General features: G+C 36.3%; 1 protein-coding gene across 1 annotated transcript in view; it reads left to right on the forward strand.

The window, feature by feature from the left end:
- ADGRA1 (adhesion G protein-coupled receptor A1) overlaps nt 1-20,929 on the forward strand; it is a 286,630-nt gene that overhangs the window by 181,661 nt on the left and 84,040 nt on the right. Inside the window, exons 11-12 of the mRNA XM_063307368.1 lie at nt 12,220-12,427; nt 13,298-13,506. Of these exons, the coding sequence (XP_063163438.1) occupies nt 12,220-12,427; nt 13,298-13,506 (417 nt within the window). The remainder of the gene's footprint in view (nt 1-12,219; nt 12,428-13,297; nt 13,507-20,929) is intronic.

The following is a 20,929-nucleotide window of genomic DNA, read 5'->3' on the forward strand; positions in this document are numbered from 1 at the left end:
TTGGTAACTAAGATGAGAGCAGATGTCAAAGACTATGTTTGTGTAGATTTTCTCTGTCAGACTTGCTCATTGACCTTGACAAGCTGCCAAGCCCATCTTCACACATGGCAGTAATTCTACAACAGAGATAATGGAATGGAATGTAGACCTGGCCCTGGGAATGAGAAAGGGATGACTGCTAATTAACTGTTACACAGTTCTAGGAAAGAAGAAAGTGTGAAAAAGAAACTCAAAATAATGCTGCCTTGATTTTGTTCGGTATATGATGTGGTAGAGAGAAAGATTGGAGATCCTGTTATAAGACCCTACAATAAAGAGCATTCCCAAAATCCATGCTGTTCCTGCTTCTTGACCTTGCCTGCTTGAAAGGGCTGACACTAACTCATACTTATTATTTTGAATCACTGATCTGTGTTAAATTTCAAATTACATGTAAATTTTATTATACATATCACTTTGCTATCTAAGTTAGACAACATCGCTTACCTCCAAAGAGGAATAAGGCCTTATTTTAAGAAATACCCAAACATTGGATGAGTACGTGTTCATGTGCGGAGTTATAGCCCATAAATGCTTTCCAGGTTAAATTAAATTTACTATCAGACTTTTATTTTTAATATGAAGTTATTATGGACATTGGTGCCTACTCCCATAGGATGGTGTGCCATTCTTCTAAAGAAGGAATTATCTGTAATTTTCAGTAAGAAGCATAAAGTATCCTAACAGCTATTATATACAAAACCAACTCCATATTCTTTGTAAGAATATACAGAAAAGCTTAGTAACATTTTGCCAGTTAACACTAATATATTGGTAAAAAAACATCTTGTACCCATTTTCTCTGAATATAATATTCACAGTAAATGTAATATTTATCTTCCATTGGTTTTCCCACTGTTGCATATCTATTGTCCTATTCAGATTCTGCATCCATTTAATCATACAATATTTGACTTGTTTAATTTCTGAATTGCGTTTCAGTAACAATGTATAAATCAGACCCAACAGATGTTCTGAATTTTGTCTTGTAAACTTTGCAAATTTCATCGGGTGTCTGAGTATTCAATGTTGTTTTTGTAATTACTTTTGAATTATATTATTTATTTGAAGATATTGGAACCAATGAGGTGTTTCTGACAATTTCAAGGACAGAGTCTTAAAAGATTTCATATTTGTTTTATTAAAGATTAAAATCTTCCAATCTATATACATTATTATCTCTACACTGATCAAATAAATAGTATTAAAGCAAGGGGTGATACATCTGGACTTAATTCTTTTATATTTATCCCATATTTTTAATATTACTTAATTTTGAATTATATTTTTGTTATAAAATTTAGTTTAAAAAAGGCCTTTATAAATGGAGGAGGTGGGAAGACATACAGTGGTGCTTAAAAGTTTGTGAACTCTTTTGAATTTTCAATATTTCTGCATAAACATGATCTAAAACATCTGTTCTCCATACAAGTCCCAAAACTAGATAAAGAGAACCCAATTAAACAAATGAGTCAAAAACATTATAATTGTTCATTTGTTTATGGAGGAAAATGATCCAAAGCTACGTATTTCTGTTTGACAAAAGTATGTGAACCTTTGCTTTCAATAACTGTTGTGCCCTCCTTGAACAGCAATAACTGCAACTAAATGTTTCCAATAACTTGCTCAATCCGGCACATCAGTCTATTGGCTTGAAGGAATTGTAGCTCATTCCTCCTTACAGAATAGCTTCAATTCAGGGATGTTGGTGGGCCTCCTCAGATGAACTGCCCACTTCAGGTCCTTCTACAATATTTCTCTAAGATTAAAGTCAGAACTTTAACTTGGCCATTCCAAAACATTAACTTTCTTCTGCTTTAACCATTCTTTGGTCATACTACTTGTGTGTTCTGGCTGAAAAGGCAGATACCCTGACATTTTCCTGTAGAATTTGCTGGTACAGTTCAGAATTCATAGTTCCATCAATGATAGCAAGCCATCCTGGTCCAGAGACAGCAAAGCAGCCCAAACCTTGATACTGCCACCACCTTGTTTCCCAGATGGGATAAGGTTTTTATGCTGGAATGCAGTGTTTGCCTTTAGTCAAATATAATACTTTTCATTCAAGGCAAAAAGTGATCTTTTGTTCTCATCAGTCCACAGAACATCCTTCCAGTAGCCTTCTGGCTTATCTGCGTGATCTTTTGCAAACTGTAGATGGGCAGCAATGTTGTTTTGGAGAGGAGTTGAACTGCCTCTATTTGTACACAATCTGCTTTACTACTCTTTGGAAATAGTTCTGTAACCTTTTCCATCCTGCTGAGCATCAACAACTGTTTTTCGGAGATCCTCAGAAATCTCCTTTATTTCAAGGAAGTGAAATACATTTCATGACTCACTTCCACATACCTGTGTTGTGAAGATCAGACTTTGATAGTGAATACCCAGAATTCTGTTCTTTAAATAAGGCAGCACCTTCAACATTCACACCTGATTTATCATCCCATTGATTGAAACACCTGACTCTAATTTCCCCTTCAAATGAACTGATAATCCTAGGGGTTCACATACTTTTACCACATACAAATATTTGGGTGAGTTTTTTCCAGTGTCTGTTAATGATTAATGTTTTAAAAATCTTTCTGTTAAAATAATTAGTATTGTCAGGATTACATGTCTGAATATGTATATTTAGTAACATATTAAGTAGCATATTTGCTAGCACAATTTATACTACTGTAATGGGAGAAAGGTAGAATATAACCACACATTGGAAGAAACATTATGAAATGGAATTGTTCATTTCTTCCTTCTCATCCTTTTTTTAAAAAAAATTATTTAGGCACCCCCAAAGAATTCTTTGTAAAAGAAGCTGCCAAATAGCTTCAATACAGTTGATGCTTGATGGTCATTTAAACACTAGTTATTGTGGAGTGATCACCTATGTCAATATTTCTTCTTGTTTCTTGTGGGAAATGTGAATTTGTTTAAACAAGGATAAAGCATAATCAATTGCCTCGAGAGTAGTCAAAATTACTTCAGTGGGGCTTTTATGAAATAAATGGATTGAGAATGAAAACGCTAATTAAGCTATCCTTTCACCAACCAAAAATTATTTTGCATTAATTATTCTGTCATGGCTATTGCTTCTGATGACAGACAGGAGACTGTCACAGGGAAAAGTCTGCTACTTGTTAGCTGATGGCCAAGAAAGATAATTAGTACATTTCATATTAGAATAGTATCTTTAAATTTTAAATTTATTTCCAGTGTTAATGATATTAGTAAAGCGAAGGAAGTTATTTTTATGATTGGATAAGCATTGCTAGATACGTTTCTAGAGTACTGTTAGCATCCTCTGTTGTCCACTCCTGTGAGATAAATGCAAGGTTGAACCTTATGACTGAATATCTACATGGAAGCACAAGGAAGTAGCCTCTAAAAAGCTAGGCAGTATGAATAAAATCTAGCTTTGGTTTCTGAAATGATTGAACCACAATAATATCAGTCATTTGAAAGCAATGAGAAAACAAAGCATGAATTTGGAATGGGCCAGACCAAGTACTCTTTACTATGTTTTACGTGAAGTATATTCAGACCTTTCTGGAGAGGTGATAAAGATTCATTTTGCTCTTAAACACGTAATTGAAAAGATAGTCACATAGCACGGGCGTACATAGCATGTACCACTGTAACATATCTAACCATCTTTGTTGTATGTGTTTAATGTTATATTCCATGTAAGAACTATAATATACCATTCTTAATATTATTCGGCATATTTTCTGGTAATGTCACTTCTTGCATACATGTGACAACTTCACATGATTTGTCAAGAAAAGAGCTCCATGTTCTAGCCTAGGAATATGACAAGCTACATTAACTGTTGAATCTCTGTTCTGTCTATCATAGAATACAGTTTATTTAATGGCAGCAGTTTTCTAAACTTTCAGATTCAATTCCTTCCCACCCCTATTTGAACATCTAGGTATGCAGAAGGGATGGGAAAAATGGAAATTTTAGGTAAGGGTCTGAGCTCACTTTAATTTCAACCACTTTTTAATCAGCTAATGTAATATAGTATTGGCATTAGTTAAATTTGATACTACACAAATGTATTGGAACTGCATATTCATTGCTGAAATGTATTGAAAAAGGACATGGAGCATCAGAAAATTGCTCTAATCTTTTCTGGTAGCTCTGAATAATATGGCTACCTGATTTCCATGAGATAGTAACAAAGAGAATTTTCTGTGTTTACTCTGCCACCACTTTTGCAATCCAGATCTGTAGCCCCATTCAACAGCCAGGCCGCAGGTCTTCTATGAAAGCTAAACTTAGTCTTGAGAAATTGACATACAAGATATTTCCCTTCTTTTCAGTATGAGCTATCTGGGAACAAGACAGTCTTTTTTCACCTGTGGCTAAAATTCTGAAGGACTGAAATCAAAGGAAGCTATTCAAGTCCCTGAGGAAGGAAGACAAATGGATGATTAATCTAGCTGAGTCAGTCTTGGTCCTACTTAATCTGAAGGCAGATTAATGTATTGTCAGCTCTTTTGGTGGGAAAGACAAAACATACATCTAATAAATAATACTATCCTTTGTTTCCTATAGTTACGTAATATTCCTTGGTGAAACTTGCAGGCCCCCATAGGCGTTGCTTTCTAGGTAATAACCAAGCAACTCACTTGTCTTCACAGTAATGTTATTCATTAAAAAAATAGAATAATTTCTAAGCAGCCATATGCCAAACTATCTCAGCATCAAGGCCTACTCTGCAAGGTAGAAGCTCTATGCAAGAGGAAAGAGAAAACTTGTAGCTATGGAGATTGCACAGTATTGTGGTTGGGTTAAAAACAGAAATACAATCTCCTTTCCCACAACTATCTGTGAGCAAAGAAGAAGCACATATGCTTCCCATTCGATACCAACCACCTGATTTCTGTTCAAGCAGTGCACCATAGAACACTGTAAACACATGAATGGGTAAGCCATGATTAAACTTTACTTCAACCCTTCATTGTTGTCTGTGTGGTCCTTCATCTGTTAACTTCTGCAGCAGGCAGACTTGTTTTTGTCTATGTAAGATGGCCTCATAATTCTGACTTTCAGAAATTAGTAGCCGGAAAATGCCTGCACTTCAGGGAAATGATTCTTGTTCTGTCCCCAAACTTTTGTTTCACAGCAATGGGAGGAATTCAGAAGGGAAATGGAGTTAAACTTGACTGTGGCAATGTTTTAAAAAGTGTTTAATATACTCTGTGTGTGTGTGCACGTTTGTGTATGTATGGTGTATTAAACACTTTTTTAAACATTGCCACAGTAATAGCTGTTGCTTAGCTATTAGCATATATACAGTATTTTGCATTAGTCTGAAGTGTTTCTTGACTGTATATTTACCCCACCAATTTCTGCCCCTGTCTTTGCCTACTGTTAGCACTGCCTATCATGCTTGATTCCATTTACTAGACTGCCATATCAAGAATATGGAATAGATATAAACCCAGGCTGTGCCCAAAAACACCTCTGTGGATCTCAGCACAAGAAGCATTTTAGAGAAGAAGAAACAACAGGCAAAGACAAATGGTTAACGTACCAGGAATTACTGGAGAATCACCAAGGGGAATATAAAATTAAATCAAGAAAACAACTAATGGCAGAAGGATATAGTTGTCAATGGTTTTCTCATTTATCAGAAAGATTTAAAATGGATAAAAAGATTTATGGTGGGGAGCAAAGAAAGACAGAATCTGCAATTGTGTACAGATGATGAACATGTAATTGCAAAAATGTATAAACTTTTGTTGAAATTCGAAATGGAAGAACAGGTTAAAGAATGTATAGTAAAGTGGGCTAAGAATTTTGATTATAATGTACAGATGGATCAGTGGGAAAGTGTGTGGTCAAAAGGGTTGAAATATACATTATGTTACGATCTTAAAGAGAATTTTTATAAAATGATATATTGTTGGTACATGACGCCAGAGAAATTATCTAGAATGTATAAAGGCATTCTAAATGTATGTTGGAAATGTGAACAGCATGAAGGGACATTCTATCATGCTTGGTGGGCATGTAAAAAAGCTTTAAAAATTGGATTCAAATACACACATTGATACAGAGGATTTTAAAGATTAATATTCAATTGAAGCCAGAACTTTTCCTTTTAGGACTGATGGATACACTGTTAGAAAAGAGTCAGGGAAGATTATTTCAATATACGATTACTGTGGCAAGATTATTATAGGCAGAAAGATGGAAAGATTCAGCACTACCCACCATGGAGGAATGGTTGGTGAATGGATAGCCAAACTGATCTCTTTGATTAGAGAAAGGTTATTATTGCCTATCATCCTTGATTTCTTTTATCCTTATTTCTTCCACCCTGCTTTCTATCAGCCACAATGGGCATCATTCCTACTGGTTAGATCCCTGTTAGTTAATGGAATTTGTATATCTGGTTTGCAGTCCTATACATACTTACTTGGAAGTAAGCCTCAATAAACTCATTAGGATTTATTTTTAATAGGCATGCCTAAGATCGCATTGTAATTGGGTTACCTGAGCACTGTTCTGAATGCAAATGCAATCCAGCCACAACTAACAGCATCCTAATCCCCTTTTCAAAAAGGAAACACAGTGAAATACTTAAATCTACTGACTTTTTAAAAAGGGATTTAGTCATGCCTTTTGGAACAGCTTAGGGTTTTAGTAGTAATAGGATAGTTCATTATCATGAAGGTTAGGTTGGCTCCTTCCTTAATTTCATTCCAGAAAGCAGTTAAGACTGCTTTTTCAGACAGCTTCAAGGTAAAAGGGCCAATATAATAGAAGCAATTATATCAGGGTGGCATTGTTTTTATTTAGTTCAGAAACTATATGAGCTGTTTTATTATGTTTTAATTAATAACTTTCAATGAGTTATGCAATATGTATTTCATACTTTACAGTGAACTAAAGTAATATGGGTAGTAAATAACCTAAGCAGTATGGATAGTAATTCTCAATATTGAAGAACAGTGGTTATATTATTGTAACTTTTGTCTTCTTTGTTGGCATATAGTCCCAGAATTATTGAAGATGTATGTATCATAACATCCTCACGAGAGCAGCAGGCAGGGGTAGATGTTCAAATCTGACATCTGTTTGAATAGTCACATCAGATTTCCTTACAAGATATGAGAGGAAATTACAGCAATCATAGCTATCTGTGATCAATAATGCTGCAGCGTGCAAATTATATTGAGTATATGCTAATGCAAGTTACTTCCACTATTCTACTGGATACTGATTTCATTTCTATCTACATTAAAAGAAGAAAACTATATTTCCATTTTTTTTCCTTCACCAATCCTTCATATATAAGTATAAACATTTTGTTTTTCAATAACATTTTATTAAACTTGCAGAACGGACAATATATAAAACACATTGCTTTTCCGTGGAAGAGATATATCTTTCTCCCCATGCTAAAAGCTATCCCAGTATTAAAAGCCACAAGTTGAAAGATGCTCCAATTGACTGCTATAACACTCACAAGAACCATGGGAAAAAACTCTAGTCACAAAGTACCTTTTTCCCTGCTGAAAAATCCTGAAAATTGTAGCTGTTTTCATGCATCTCACTAAGCCCTAATGCTTGTTTAAGGTTAGTCGGATAGACCCAGCTATTTCAGCTTATCATCATCGTTATCAAAATTAGCAGTTAAAACCCAAGTTTACAACAATTAAAACATTATATAAAATGTATAGGATCAAATAGGGAATAAAATAACAAAACAATAGCAAAGAAAAGCAGTGATCATAGCTTAAAAGTTGTAACAATATTATTGTAAAAATAATGAGAAAATAAAAATATCTTTGCTGAAGGTCAAAACAGGGTGCCTGGTACCAGGCATAGCTCATTGAGGAGGATATTCAGAAGTTGCTGGGCAACCGCTCGCCATATCTCAGCAAGGGTAGGCACGTGAACTAAGCCGTCTGAGGATTATCTTAGACCATAGGTAGAAAAATATGGGAATTAGTGTTCCTTCAGGTGTTGTGGTCCCAGGTCCTAAAGAGCTTTATAGACTAAAACAAGCACCTTCCTGTCCCTTCCTGGGACAGGACATGGACTGGAATCTAGCAAAATTCATAAAAATTTGATGTGACATGTTCATATTGTGCAGGTCCTGCATTTTATATTTACTGAAGTACTGAAGTTTCTAAACCATCTTCAGGGACAACCCCACCTTTTATTTGTTTGTTTGCCATATTGCTATATGCCAACTTCCCACAAACCCCAACAGTTTACAAAAAACTGAGCACAATATCTGTAAAACCAAACAAAATAAAGCATCATCATAACTCCAGCATCCAAATAAGCAGCCATATTCCAAGTCATACTTTGTTGAAATCTCTGTAGATGAGCCAATTTTCACTGGCTTCCTGAAAGCCATTAGAGCAACATGGTGTATTGGAATAATCTAAACCAGATGTTACCAGGGAGCAGATTACCATTGGAAGACTGTCTTTATCCAAATAGGTCCATTGCTGATGATTCAGCACTAATAGTACTTTTAAGTTGTCTGGATTAATCTTCAGTTTGTTTGGCCCTCATCCAGTCCATCAGCATGGCCAGGCTGTGTTTCTGCAGTTTCACTGCTTGACATGGATTTGATGGAAAAGTAAGATTGAGCTCAGCTACTGATGATACCATACTCTAAATCTCTGAATGATCTCACTCAGTGGTTTCATGTAGATGTTAAACAGCACAAGGGGAAATGAAACTTTTTGGAGCTCAAAGTACCACCCTTTGGATATACGTAGCCATCCAGGTATGAGTGGTAAGAGTTTAAAGCTGTTCCCCCCTCAACCAGTTGGGACAACCTCTCAAGAAGGATACCGTGATCAATAGTATCGAAGGTGTTGAAAGACCCAGGACAATCAACATTTTACTTCCTGGCAAAGACCATTTAACAGGGGAGTAAGGCCTAAACACAAGTTGAAATGAATCTAGAAAATGTGTTTCATCCAGGAATGTCTGGATCTGATCAACCACTGCATGCTCAATCCCAGGAAAGAATGTTGGCCTATAATTATATAGATTTTATGGATCCCATTATGATCTCTTCATGAGTAGTCTCACTATAGCCTTCTTTAAAGGAGGGACCACTCTTCCTTGTAAGAAGGAATTCATAATTGCTGGATTATACATTATTTATACATTTATAATGCATAATTTATAATCCATCTGAGCACCTCCTTCCTACTAGATGGAATAATCAAGAGGCAAGGAACAAGCATCATGTGGTTGGCTAATCTTGCCTGTGCACCTTGCCTGTGCATCAGGCCTTAAAAAAACTCAAAGACGTCTGATAAGAGTTCTGGACATCTCTCCAAACTGAACTACTAAAATGCTATAGTCCAAGAATTTAACCAATGTTGCTATCTAACTGTGTAGCCAACTTATCATAGTGAGCTACTGAAGGTTCTGTATAATCTGTAACTGGGCCAAATCCCAAAAGGCCTTAAATCACTGAAAGCTCTACTAGGTAACACTGAGATGACACGAGGAGAAAAATGGCTGTTTTACCATAATCACTACAAAGCAGACTTGATAATGAGCTTTAACTACTGTTCAGTCAGATGCAAGTTTTCCTTACTTGCTGCATTGCCTTCAGCTAAAATTTATACCAGTTGAAAGAATGGCTTTGCAGCATGCGAAAAGATGCTCAGGAGTTATTGTTCAAAGTGCTCTCTTATTTCACAAAGCAGCCAAATTATTGATGGAAATGCCAACCATACCAGCTGGAAAACTTCCTTGAACCCTCTGAAATCCATTGGAATCTATAGGTGGACTATTCTAATGGCTCCATCCCTTCAGAGAACCACTTTAAGCCTAAATCCCAACAGGATGTAGTCTGACCATGAGAAGGAAAGATTAAAGTTCCCCACTTTCATTCCACCATCCTTCAACCCAGAAGAAAAAAATAAATCCAGACTGCAACTTGCCATCCACTGGTTCCTGAAAGTTTTTTTTTTTTACTTAACAAACTACTTCACTGGCCCCCAGTACTTAAACCAGGTTCACCATGCTTTAGAATACCTGTCTGTCTTAATTCTTATTTTTGAATACTTTCTGCAGTCCTTCCAATTTCTGTATGACATGAACACTTTGTTCTGTTGCTTTTAGCTGAATAGTTCAGTTATCCATTTGTCAGGTAGTTTTTAGCTCTTGACATAGACTTTGAATAAGTCAGTTGGTCATCTTATATTTGATTATATATTTATTATTTATTTATTTATTAATCAAATTTATCACCGCCCATCTCCCAAAAGGGACTCTGGGCGGTTTACAGTAAAAGATAAAAATATAAAACTATAAAATCCTATAATACAGATACAATAAATATAATAAAAATATATATAAAACAATAAGAAACCCCAGATTTTAGGTAAGTTCACTGTCTTCATCAGAAGAGCTTATATGTACAAATCATCAGTAAGACTTAGAGCAGACATACTGTAGCTATATACAAGAGGGAAAAAATGTAATAAAATCAAATTCGGTGAGGTCTCCATATTCACGTGATCTATAATCATGGATTCATGTTTTCATGGTAGTGGTGGCAAAATTTATCATAGTAAAAATTTGGCTACCACTTGCTGCATTCACCCTGGGTGAAAATGTGGCACATGCATCTTCAGTCTTACAATAAGCATCATCCAAGTAGGATGACTTGTGCCCTTTGTGTGTAGTGTGTGTCTGTGTTAGGCTACTCTAACTTTACTTTAGACATACACGTAAGTAGGTAGAAAACATCTGAGGCTATTTGGGTGAGAGTGCAGATTTTTGCAGAATTTCATATTTTTGTGGGAAATGTTGACATGTAACCACCATGAATCTGGAGACCCGATTGTACAGTACATTCTGGTGTCTGTGGTTAAAAACAAAAAAGAAATTTTCTATAGCAGTAGTAATCTTACGTAATAGATATTTACTACCTTTTGGTGATACCTTTGCTACCTGAGCTGAAATGCATGGCTAATAGATCAGGGCGTTAAAAATAAGTGGGTGATGACAATTGGCTTCTAAGGGAAAAGTGGTCTGTGAATTACAACTCCAATAACTCAAGCTCTGATTTGCCACCTCCTCCATGATGATAATTATATGTCCTCCCTATCATTAGCATGAAGCTTTCCTTATCTAAAACTGCTTGCTCCTTGCATATTACTTTATTACACTGTAGCTTGTATTTTAATGTCACACATGTTTCTACAACTGTAAAACTTTGAAGGGGTTGAGTTGCTATTTCCAAAAAGATTCTGTCTTCTAAAATTGTGCGACCGTGTTGCACTACAGGTGCCGCATTTTACTACCAGAGAAACAAAGCCTACTCATTCTTCATGCTGCTGTTGTGTTTTTTAATGCAAGAGCTTGTAAATCTCAGAGAGTGCTTTGCTTTCTGTCTCTCCCACCCTGCTCTACAGTGCTTCCATACATGTGTCTGGCCTTAATAACAAGGTTCCCACTTGTGTAAGAGGAAGAACCCTCACCTACCTGATGGGGAAATCCATTAATTTAATAGAAATCTGTACCGGTTGTTTCAGTAAGCTAAAAGACATAAAAGTTACAACTCAGTCACATATTGTTGTGTTCTAATAGCCTGAATGTCCCTTGCTTCTTTTAGTTCGTCAGCGTTAAGGAGATTTGATTGTACAATTCTGCATCAGGGAACTGAGTAATTTTTTAAAGGATGAAATCATCGTCCCACAAGAAATACAAAACTGACTGCACTGCACACTTCAGTTTAGACCCATTCCCTGATGCAGTTTGAGATATGAATAAAATGCATTCCAGTCCCCTGTAATTACCCTTTCAGAAAGATACGTTTTACTGTAAGTTGTCTGATTCTGTTTTAAGTGAACAAGAAAACCTGGGAGAGGTTGTCTCTTTAAATCAGATCTGCAGTGTTGATGGACCCTCTAGCAGGCATGGTAAGAACCATTCTCACCTCTGCAGCAGGGAGCTTGACCATAAAGATTCTCACATTCAATCAAAACGTTTTCTGTTTTAATATGCACTGTACCAATCCTATTCCCATGGTTACAGCTCCTGTTCCTCTGGTTGTTTCTAGCACGTTGGAAAATTGAGGCAGAGCACATTTTCTCGTACAGGAGTTTAAAATATAATGAAAGCAGCCCTGTTGTGATTTGCATTTTAAGTTCTCTCCCCCCCCCCCTTCTCATTGTACAGAATGCTGTGGCAATAGCTTCAGTTCATTTGCCACAGTCTGTCTTCTCCTCATCTGCAGCCTGGCAATCTGTTGATAACTCCTCTTGCAAGCTACAGTTTATTGCCTTTCGGAATGGAAAACTCTTCCCCAACACTGCAAACTCGTCTCATCCTGCAGGTTATGGGAAGCACAGGATCGTTGGCACACCCGTAGTCTTCATTAAAATAGGTAAGTGTTTTGCCCTGTTTATTATTCTAAAACCTAAGCTATACATGAGGGTATCTCGTAGAATGGTGCAGTGTAGCATGCAGGTATACTGATGTGAGAATTGCCTCTGTTCTAACAGAAATGTGTGATTTTATTACCTGGGTCTTCGTATTTTAAAAAGAAACTTACATAGTAGAGAAGCTTGGCAATTGTAAATATAGGGTTCTCTTTTGTGGCTTGCTGAAGTTTATCGGAAAGTAAAAAAAAATGATTGTGTGGAAAATGGGGGAGAGGGAATGTTGGTTTTTAGTCCTGCTTATAGCCATTGAAAGTCTGGATCCTAAAAAGATTGATAGCAGGGATGGTCTCAGTCCTGTTGCATGTATATTGATGGTCCCCTGTGTACTTCTTGAAATGATAAATCTATAACAAGTGCTTTTATTGGTGAAGGTGATAGGTTAAATATTGTCCTTTCAGTGTAATGTTCAGACCATGATATGTGAAACATTTTATTACATCCTGAATTGGGTTCACATTTTAGAAGGTTATAATTGAAGTTTGGACTATGAAATTGGCTCTGATGTTAAATCTATCAAAGACATTAATTTAAATTTACTATTGTTGTTTGAAACAATCATCCCTCATCATTTTTATTCAGGGCATTTAATTTGTATATAATTTGTAGATCAACTTAATAAAATGGCAATTATAGGCAATATTAACTATTCCAAACTTTTGTACATTGCTTTTCTGCTGATAGACCAGGAGAGGGATTTTTGCTCTCTCTAATGTGCATGTATATGTACAAAATGTTACCAGCTTCTATGTAGAGCATGTAGCAATAAAGCATTTTCCACTTCATTGCTTTAATTCAGTTTGTTCCTTTGGCAGATGGGTGCAGTATCGGAAACCTCACCAGTCCTCTTATTATAACACTGAAGCACTTTGCCCAGGGCATAAACCCCATTGCAGTCTTTTGGGCTTTTGACCTTCTAGATGGACATGGAGGCTGGTGGGGAGAAGGGTGCCACATAATTAGCTCTGCAGACAATATTACCACTCTTCATAGTACTCACTTCGGTAACTTTGCAGTGCTAATGGTGAGTATATAACTTCATGTGTGTGTGTTTGTGTGTGAATCTGCCTGCCTGTCTTTACTTAGCAGTATCTGGTTGTTAATCTTGCATTCCATTTAGTTTAGGGAATTAAATGAGAGTGACTTAAAAGACCCAAGCTCAATACTTGGTAATACTCAACCATATTACCTGCTAGCAGGCCTTGTTATGAATGCTTTGATGGAAAATGAAAGTTCCATCAAGAAACTAATGAAAGTAGATTTTCTATCTGTCTGTCTGTCTGTCTATCGATGTATGTAGGGGTGTGTGTGTGTGTATATACATACATACACACATGTCCATATATATTCATTCCCCTTTACATCTAAAAGGGATGTCATCTATACATCTAGCACTGTGTTGATCATACTAATTAATTGCTGGCTTACTGCAATATTGAATCATTAATAAATGGAAAAAACTAAGATTGCCTGCTTCACTAAACAAGGAATCTGGAGTCCTTTCTGACAGTTCTTGAAATTCATGTCCCTGTGCTGACGGTAGCATTCTTTTTACTAAATGGCTGTTTGTAAAGAAAAAAAAATATTTATGCGTACTGCTAACACAAAGGCTGCTGAGGTTTCTCCTCAGGCATATTTTCAGTTCACAATGCAGTTATTTAACAGTTTTATTAACTGGAAAGTTACCAGGGCAGACACAAAAGGCACATTAAATTAGATGACATATCAGCTGTGAAGTAAATGTAAATAGTGGATGAAACGTATGAGAGAATCACATTAGAAAACATTTTCTGCAGCCTACAAAAGGCTTACTCAGTCTCAGTAGCTATTTGAAAGGAAGTAGTGTTCAGTCATCTTTTCTCCCTAATGCTGAATCCAGCATTCATTCCAGTATATACTTGTGAAGAAAAGGTGCTCCTTATGAGCACCACTGAAAGGTTCATACTTGAGTAAATAATGCAATGTGTGTGTAATGTGTATAGGACGGCAAAACAAAAAAAACAAAAAACAAAAAAAAACAGATGACAAGAATTGAAAGGACATGTGCAGAGAATGCCAATCTGCTGCTGTCAGATGGAGCACAGATGTCAGCCGGTCATGGACCAAGTCAGTGACAAGTATCTAAATCCCATTCTTACTTTCTACTTTATTAAATGGAATGCCTTCAGCATTGAATGACACATTTGTTTTCACTTACTGCATATTACATTAGAATGCCCCTGAAGATCCAGTGTTCCAAAGCCCACTTTTTAAGCTTGTGAAACAAACAAAGCTTTATTTGAACATTTAGTTAGCTCTTGATGGTGTAATGGGGAATTCTGATGTGGTTCCCCATAATCTTTTCCAAAAGTACCTGTTGATGCTGCAGATACCACACCCATTTTGGCTGACTGATTTGGTATTATCAATGAGGTATTTAAAGCTTTGTATTTATTTATAAAGTGGGAGAAACTTCTTCCTTCTTTTGTAGACTATCAGGAATAAATTTATGTTATCATATGTATTTTAATTTGCTGTTCATGTCATTTTGAGGGATGGAATGTTTCCTGTTAATAGGATTTCACATAGTCGTGAATGAGTTAAAGACTGCAAGACTCACTGTGTAGTTTACTGTAATGTGTATTAGTATATCAAAACAGCATAAAATTTTATTGACACAGATTTGACTTCATTGAACTAATGTAACTTGACTCCCCAAGCCTATGAAAACAAACCCATTGTTATGTTTGTGTTGCGATTTTAACAGATTTTATGAAATTATCAGGAGAAACATTTAAAAAGCATTATTAGTGGATGAATTAGATGCTAGTATAGTCTGGAGATTAAAGCAGGAAATATTAAAGCAGAAGAACTGAGCTGAAGTTGAATGAAAAGTACCGTAAGATATTCATTGAAGACTGCCTTATCGTGGTTGTATGTATTGTTTTATTCCATACATATTTTTAATGCCAGTAGAAGGGCAATAAAACAACAATATGTATGTTCAACTTGGGTAGAAATTGCTGTTTGTTTGAAGTATATTGGAATTCAGATAGTAAAATCTGTATTTCAGTCAGTTGTGAAATAAATTGGGTATCCTTGAGCAAGTCACACACTCTCTCAGCACAGGGGAAGGACTGTGGATCTGCAAGCATTGCATGCAGAAAGTTCCAGGTTCAAATCATGGCATCTCTAACTTTGCTAGGAGAAACTTCTTCCTGAAATCCTGGAATATGCCTATTATTGTTGACATTTATTAGATTAGATGGACCAGTGGTCTGATTTAGGAGGAAGTAATCTCATCCACCTTGCAAGGTTACTAAAGTGGTACATGAGATAAACTTCAAATATGTAAACAAGCCCTGGGGAATACAACCTTCATTATAATGATACAAGTCTTTTTTATGAGTTGTTCTTTGTTGGACTATATAGATTTAAGTTGATACTCTTCCTTTTAAAATGAAAACTAATTGCAATGCCCTGAATGATATGGAAGCCTTTAAAAAATGAATGGGATAATATTTTGTTTAATGGTTATGGTAGTAAAGCCAGATATATTCACAAGACGATTGTAGTTGTGAATGTAATTTCTGTTATTGCAAATGTAATTTAACATATGAGAAGTATAGGCTCAAATTACCCCAGTTGTGTATTGAGCTGTTGATGCAGTATCATATTTATATTCATAATTCTATTTGACTGCATATTGGTGGCTGTGAAGCTTTTTCTATAGGATGATGCTCCCTCAGAAAATTAAGAATTAGCAGTGTTCAGATGTTTTAAAGGGTTGCTGTAGCCATTGGAAAATAATTTATTTTTCAAGAGTTCTGTTCAGATTAAAAGTGGCAAAACAGCTTACCCACTTCAGCACTTACCAGTGAGGTTGAACAAAGTATGTCTCAGAACTTCCTGTATCTCTGAGAATCTGTTTGGCTTAATAATCATTAGGATGGTCATACTTATCGGATGTTGTATTGACAGAGTGTGTATTATGGATGTGAGGGCCATCTGGCTGCAACATCTCTCACCCCATTGATCACCAGGGTTGATTTTGGCTGATCTGGTTGGCTAATGACCATCCCAGTTAGGAGCGTACCAATCTTTGGTCAAGCATATTCAGTAGCTGCACTTCTCCTCTAGAATCTCCAAACAAATAGTATGCATTATAGAAAAATAAAGTTCCAAAAATTACTGGGATGTTTTAAGGCAGGATGACACTCAAGTCTTCAGGCTTTCTGGAAGTCAGCCATTGTCCTTGTTTCCTGTGAGAGACTGCAGGCACATTCAAGTCTGAGAAATCCATTGATGCTGAAAGACCATTATGCTGTCACCATCAGTTATAAAGAAACCTAGAATCTCTTGACATTCCTGTGTTGTTTTACTGAGACTTTCTTTGAGTTCTTTCTCAGGCCCTTTGCCTCTGCTTTCCTATCTCATCCATCCTTGGGCCCATGCAGTGGCACACACTTTAGGAAAAAGAAGTTACCACTTGGCAGAGATGATTTTGGCACAATGAATTGCATGTGGCTGGAAGAAATTGCTCCCAACTAGTGGCCTGCTCAAAATCTTGTAGTGGGTATTAGCATAGATGTGACAGAATAGTGTTTTTTCATTAGAATCAAATCAGTAAGTTCAGAAATGATACAACTATAAATCATTCGCTGCTCTATTTCATTTCATGTTTCATGTTTGCAGTTTACCCTCCTTTCCTACGGACTGTCTGGCCATGTAAGAAAGACACACAGATGCTCAGTTTGTACCTGAAAAGCAATAGATACTAAAATTTAGTTGCTCGCAATCTGAAGTGCACAAAAAGTTTTAGTGCTAGATAAAATGGGGTTTTACTTTAGAAAAATGAACCTCAAATAAGCAGATAAAGTGTTTTACCCAAGATTTGAGGGTGGGAAGATGAAAACTAGTAGAAGAGAAAACTGATAATTAATTTAGGCATATGAACCAAAATGGAAGATGAAAAAAGACAGGAAAGCTGTAATAAAAATAAAGGACAAAGGAGAAGAGGGAGGATTTTAAATATATATGGAAGCCATATAGTGAATATGAGATAGAGAAATAGATCTTTGCTGAAGAGATTAGGCTGACCATGTTCCTCAATGAGAAATATAAGGCAAAAAAGATGTTATTGAGGTAGTTGCATTGGTGTAAATGGTAAACACAGCATAAGCTAGAAGGCCTGTATGTATAATGTCAAGAACCAGTACCATATCATATCTCTGCTACGTAGTAGTAACAATTCATTGTAGCCCATTGTTCCTTGAGTAGTTTGAGGGTCTTTGGTTATGATAGCAACATTTAGGAGGAATTGTAGCTCAGAGGTGCCCCCAATAATTGTTAACGTTTGCCTGTCCATCCAAATCCATAAGCTATTTGTTTGTGTCTTTCTTAAATGCTGTTCTCTATCCTAAAAGAAAAGTTTAGAAGCTGGATCTATAAACATCAGGTGATACTGTATTTTTTTTTTTAATAGTTGGAGAAGTTATAGATTGTTTTGCTCTTGAAAATATCTAATATTGGAGAGTTGTTGATGACACTGGCTTTGTGTACACTGAACATTTAAAACAGTATTTCCAGTATTGATGTTTAATGTCCACCAGACACCAAAGGTCCATCAGTTACTGCAGTAGGGTACAAAGTATAGGAGTCTCTAGAGAAATGAAGATCAATCAGAAGTAAGAAATAGGCAGAATGCAACTAATGCCAAGGCAAAGATTCTAAGTAGTGAAAATAGAGTGCCTAAGTACATGACATGGAGTTGTTATTCCATCACAGGTCCAGGAGGCTGAAGTGTTTAGTTTTTTACAAAAAACATATCCTCCTTCATTTGTGAGAGATTATAGGGAGGCTGGGAAGTAACAGAAGGAATGTTAGACATAAGCAACCAAAAGATAGGAGGGAAGTCTATTGGTAGGGTATCTCATAAATAGCAACTTAGTCCATGTGATGAAACAATTCAAAATGTTCTGGGATATTCTGGGATATTCGGAATATTCTGAGAAGAAACAATTCAAAATATTCTGAGATATTCCACCTTAATGAATTCACTAATAAAGGATGGTGAGAAATTCATCTTATACGTTCCAAGATTCTGTATTTACCCTAATATTAGCATTAAACATACCTTTTTGAAGTCTATGTAATTATTGCTTCCTTCATCTTGCCCAGTTGTGCGGGACTTTACATAGTTATCTATTGTGTTATAAGGTACACCAGAAACTTGTTCCTCTTGATTATACATCCCAAACAGAATTACATCAGATTTACTGCCATCTTACTTTCTGGGACTAGGTGTTGAAAGGAAAAGTCAAGGGTCAAGGTTGACTATTAGGAGTTATTAATGTCATCTGCCATAATGTCCATGGGACTGGGTACAGTAATTCATTATTTATTCATGTATTGAATAAATTATTATAATCAGGACTGACTCCTGATGTATGGACATATATCAGAATAATAATTTTAAACATAGTATAATGTATGAAACTGTAAAAACAACATGATGCCATTGATAAAACCAGAAGACTTAAAATGCCTACAGAAGAGCTCCATTTTAAGGCCTTCCAGAAAGGTGCCTGGGTAGGTACTACCCAAACCTCCGGGAGTGGGGAGAAGCTGCCTGTGGGCCCCCACCTCTCCCATTTCATGAGTAGGGGACCTTAAGACTTTCCACCTCAGACAAGTGCATTGGGAAGGTCCACCTACAATTCATTTCTAATTGTTGAAAAATCTCTATAGTGCTCTGCTCCGCAGGATTCCATTATTGCTTTTTAGATGAGCTCTGACCAGGATGAATTCTGATAGCTAGAGTCAGTATGATTCAGATAATGTCTGTCTGTCTATCTGTCTATTGGAAGCACATTTGTGACATTTCATCTTGCTTTCAAAAACAAAACGGAGCCCAACATTGGATATGCAGATAGGAGCTGGCATAATTCTCAATAAACTATTATTACTCTGAATATGAATCTTTAGAGAAAATCAAACACAGTAGATATGAAAGCTGTAAATTTTCTTTCAAAAACCCAGTCTTATTTCACAAAAACTTTTGAGTAGTCGTGCTGAAATTGCTACAGTATTATTTTACACTGAAGCCACCATCCTTTTGATTTTGGCCTGCTTCCATACATTGTTTTTAAGCAATTTTTTAAAAATTCCTATTTGATCAGCCAAAGTTACCCATTACTTCTGTTAGACTGGAGTGCATTTTTATCTCAAATATCCATTTGATCATAGGCAGTCCACCTATTGTGGCCCATCCCCATCCCATCGACCCTCAATTACTGAAGATTGCTCTCTGCTGCGGTAGATACAGTAGATGCAACATGCAGTTCGGTGTCCTGATTCACTATATTGCACTTTGTCTTAATAAGGGATGGAGTCCAGCCAAAAGTATTTGGAATGGTTCATTAAACTACAAAGAGCTCAGGACAGAGCAAGTTATCTCAACCAATACTTCACTGGAGGCAGCTTTTCATTATGTTTTTAGTTGGCTTCCTTCACCTCTCAACTTTAAAGGAGAACATAAGTTTATTGAAGTAAAAGTATTATGATTCATCATGATTTGCTAAATATTGCTTGTCTCTCAGTGTGTGATATAGAAACTAGAATCTAGTTTGCAGGTTTTCATTCTTGTGTTGCAGTGTTTCCCATCTTGGCAACTTCAAGATGTTTGTACATCAGTTTCCAGAATCCCTAGCAGTGGTTATGCTGGCTTGGGTATTCTGAGAGTTGGGATTCTCACAAGTTTAAAAAAATAGGAAACACTGATCTGTAGGAATTTGGAATTCCAAGAGGTAAGCACATCAACGTGGAGAAGAATAAATTAGAGCATTGGGGAGATGCAAGTTAAGAGTCTTGTCGTGCAGGGAAAGCAGGAGGTGTATTAGACAGGTACTCAAGAGTATGGTTGAAGGAGGAAGTATGAAATGATGGGAATAGGGAGAAATAGCAGGAGACAATTCAATTAAAAAAAAAAATACTGAAATTAATCTATAGGAGTTTCCTGGGATTTGCAGCAAAACCTACTTATTTTTGTAAACTTTATTCAGAGGTTGAAATTGGCCTGAAAACCAACAAGAAAAAATGCCCATGGTTTAACCCAGTGTTTCTCAACCTTATCAACATTAAGATGTGTGGACATCTTGTTGATGTGTGGACATCTTGCACCATGCTGGCTAGGGAATTCTGGGAGTTAAAGTCCACACATCTTACAGTTGCTGAGATTGAGAAAACCTGGTTTAACCAAATAATTAGCAATACAAGTAGTCCTCTCTTACTGACTGCCTTGTTTAGTGACAGTTTGAAGTTACAACGGCTGGGGAAAAAACAGTTTTGTGACCAATCCTTGCATTTATGACTGCCACAGTGTCCTGTGGTCATGTGATCACCATTCAGGCACTTCACAACTGGCATGCATTTACAACTATTGCAGCGTCCCACAGTCACATGATTGC

This window comes from Candoia aspera, chromosome 6 (genome assembly GCF_035149785.1).
Source record: "Candoia aspera isolate rCanAsp1 chromosome 6, rCanAsp1.hap2, whole genome shotgun sequence".
Lineage (NCBI taxonomy): Eukaryota > Metazoa > Chordata > Lepidosauria > Squamata > Boidae > Candoia > Candoia aspera.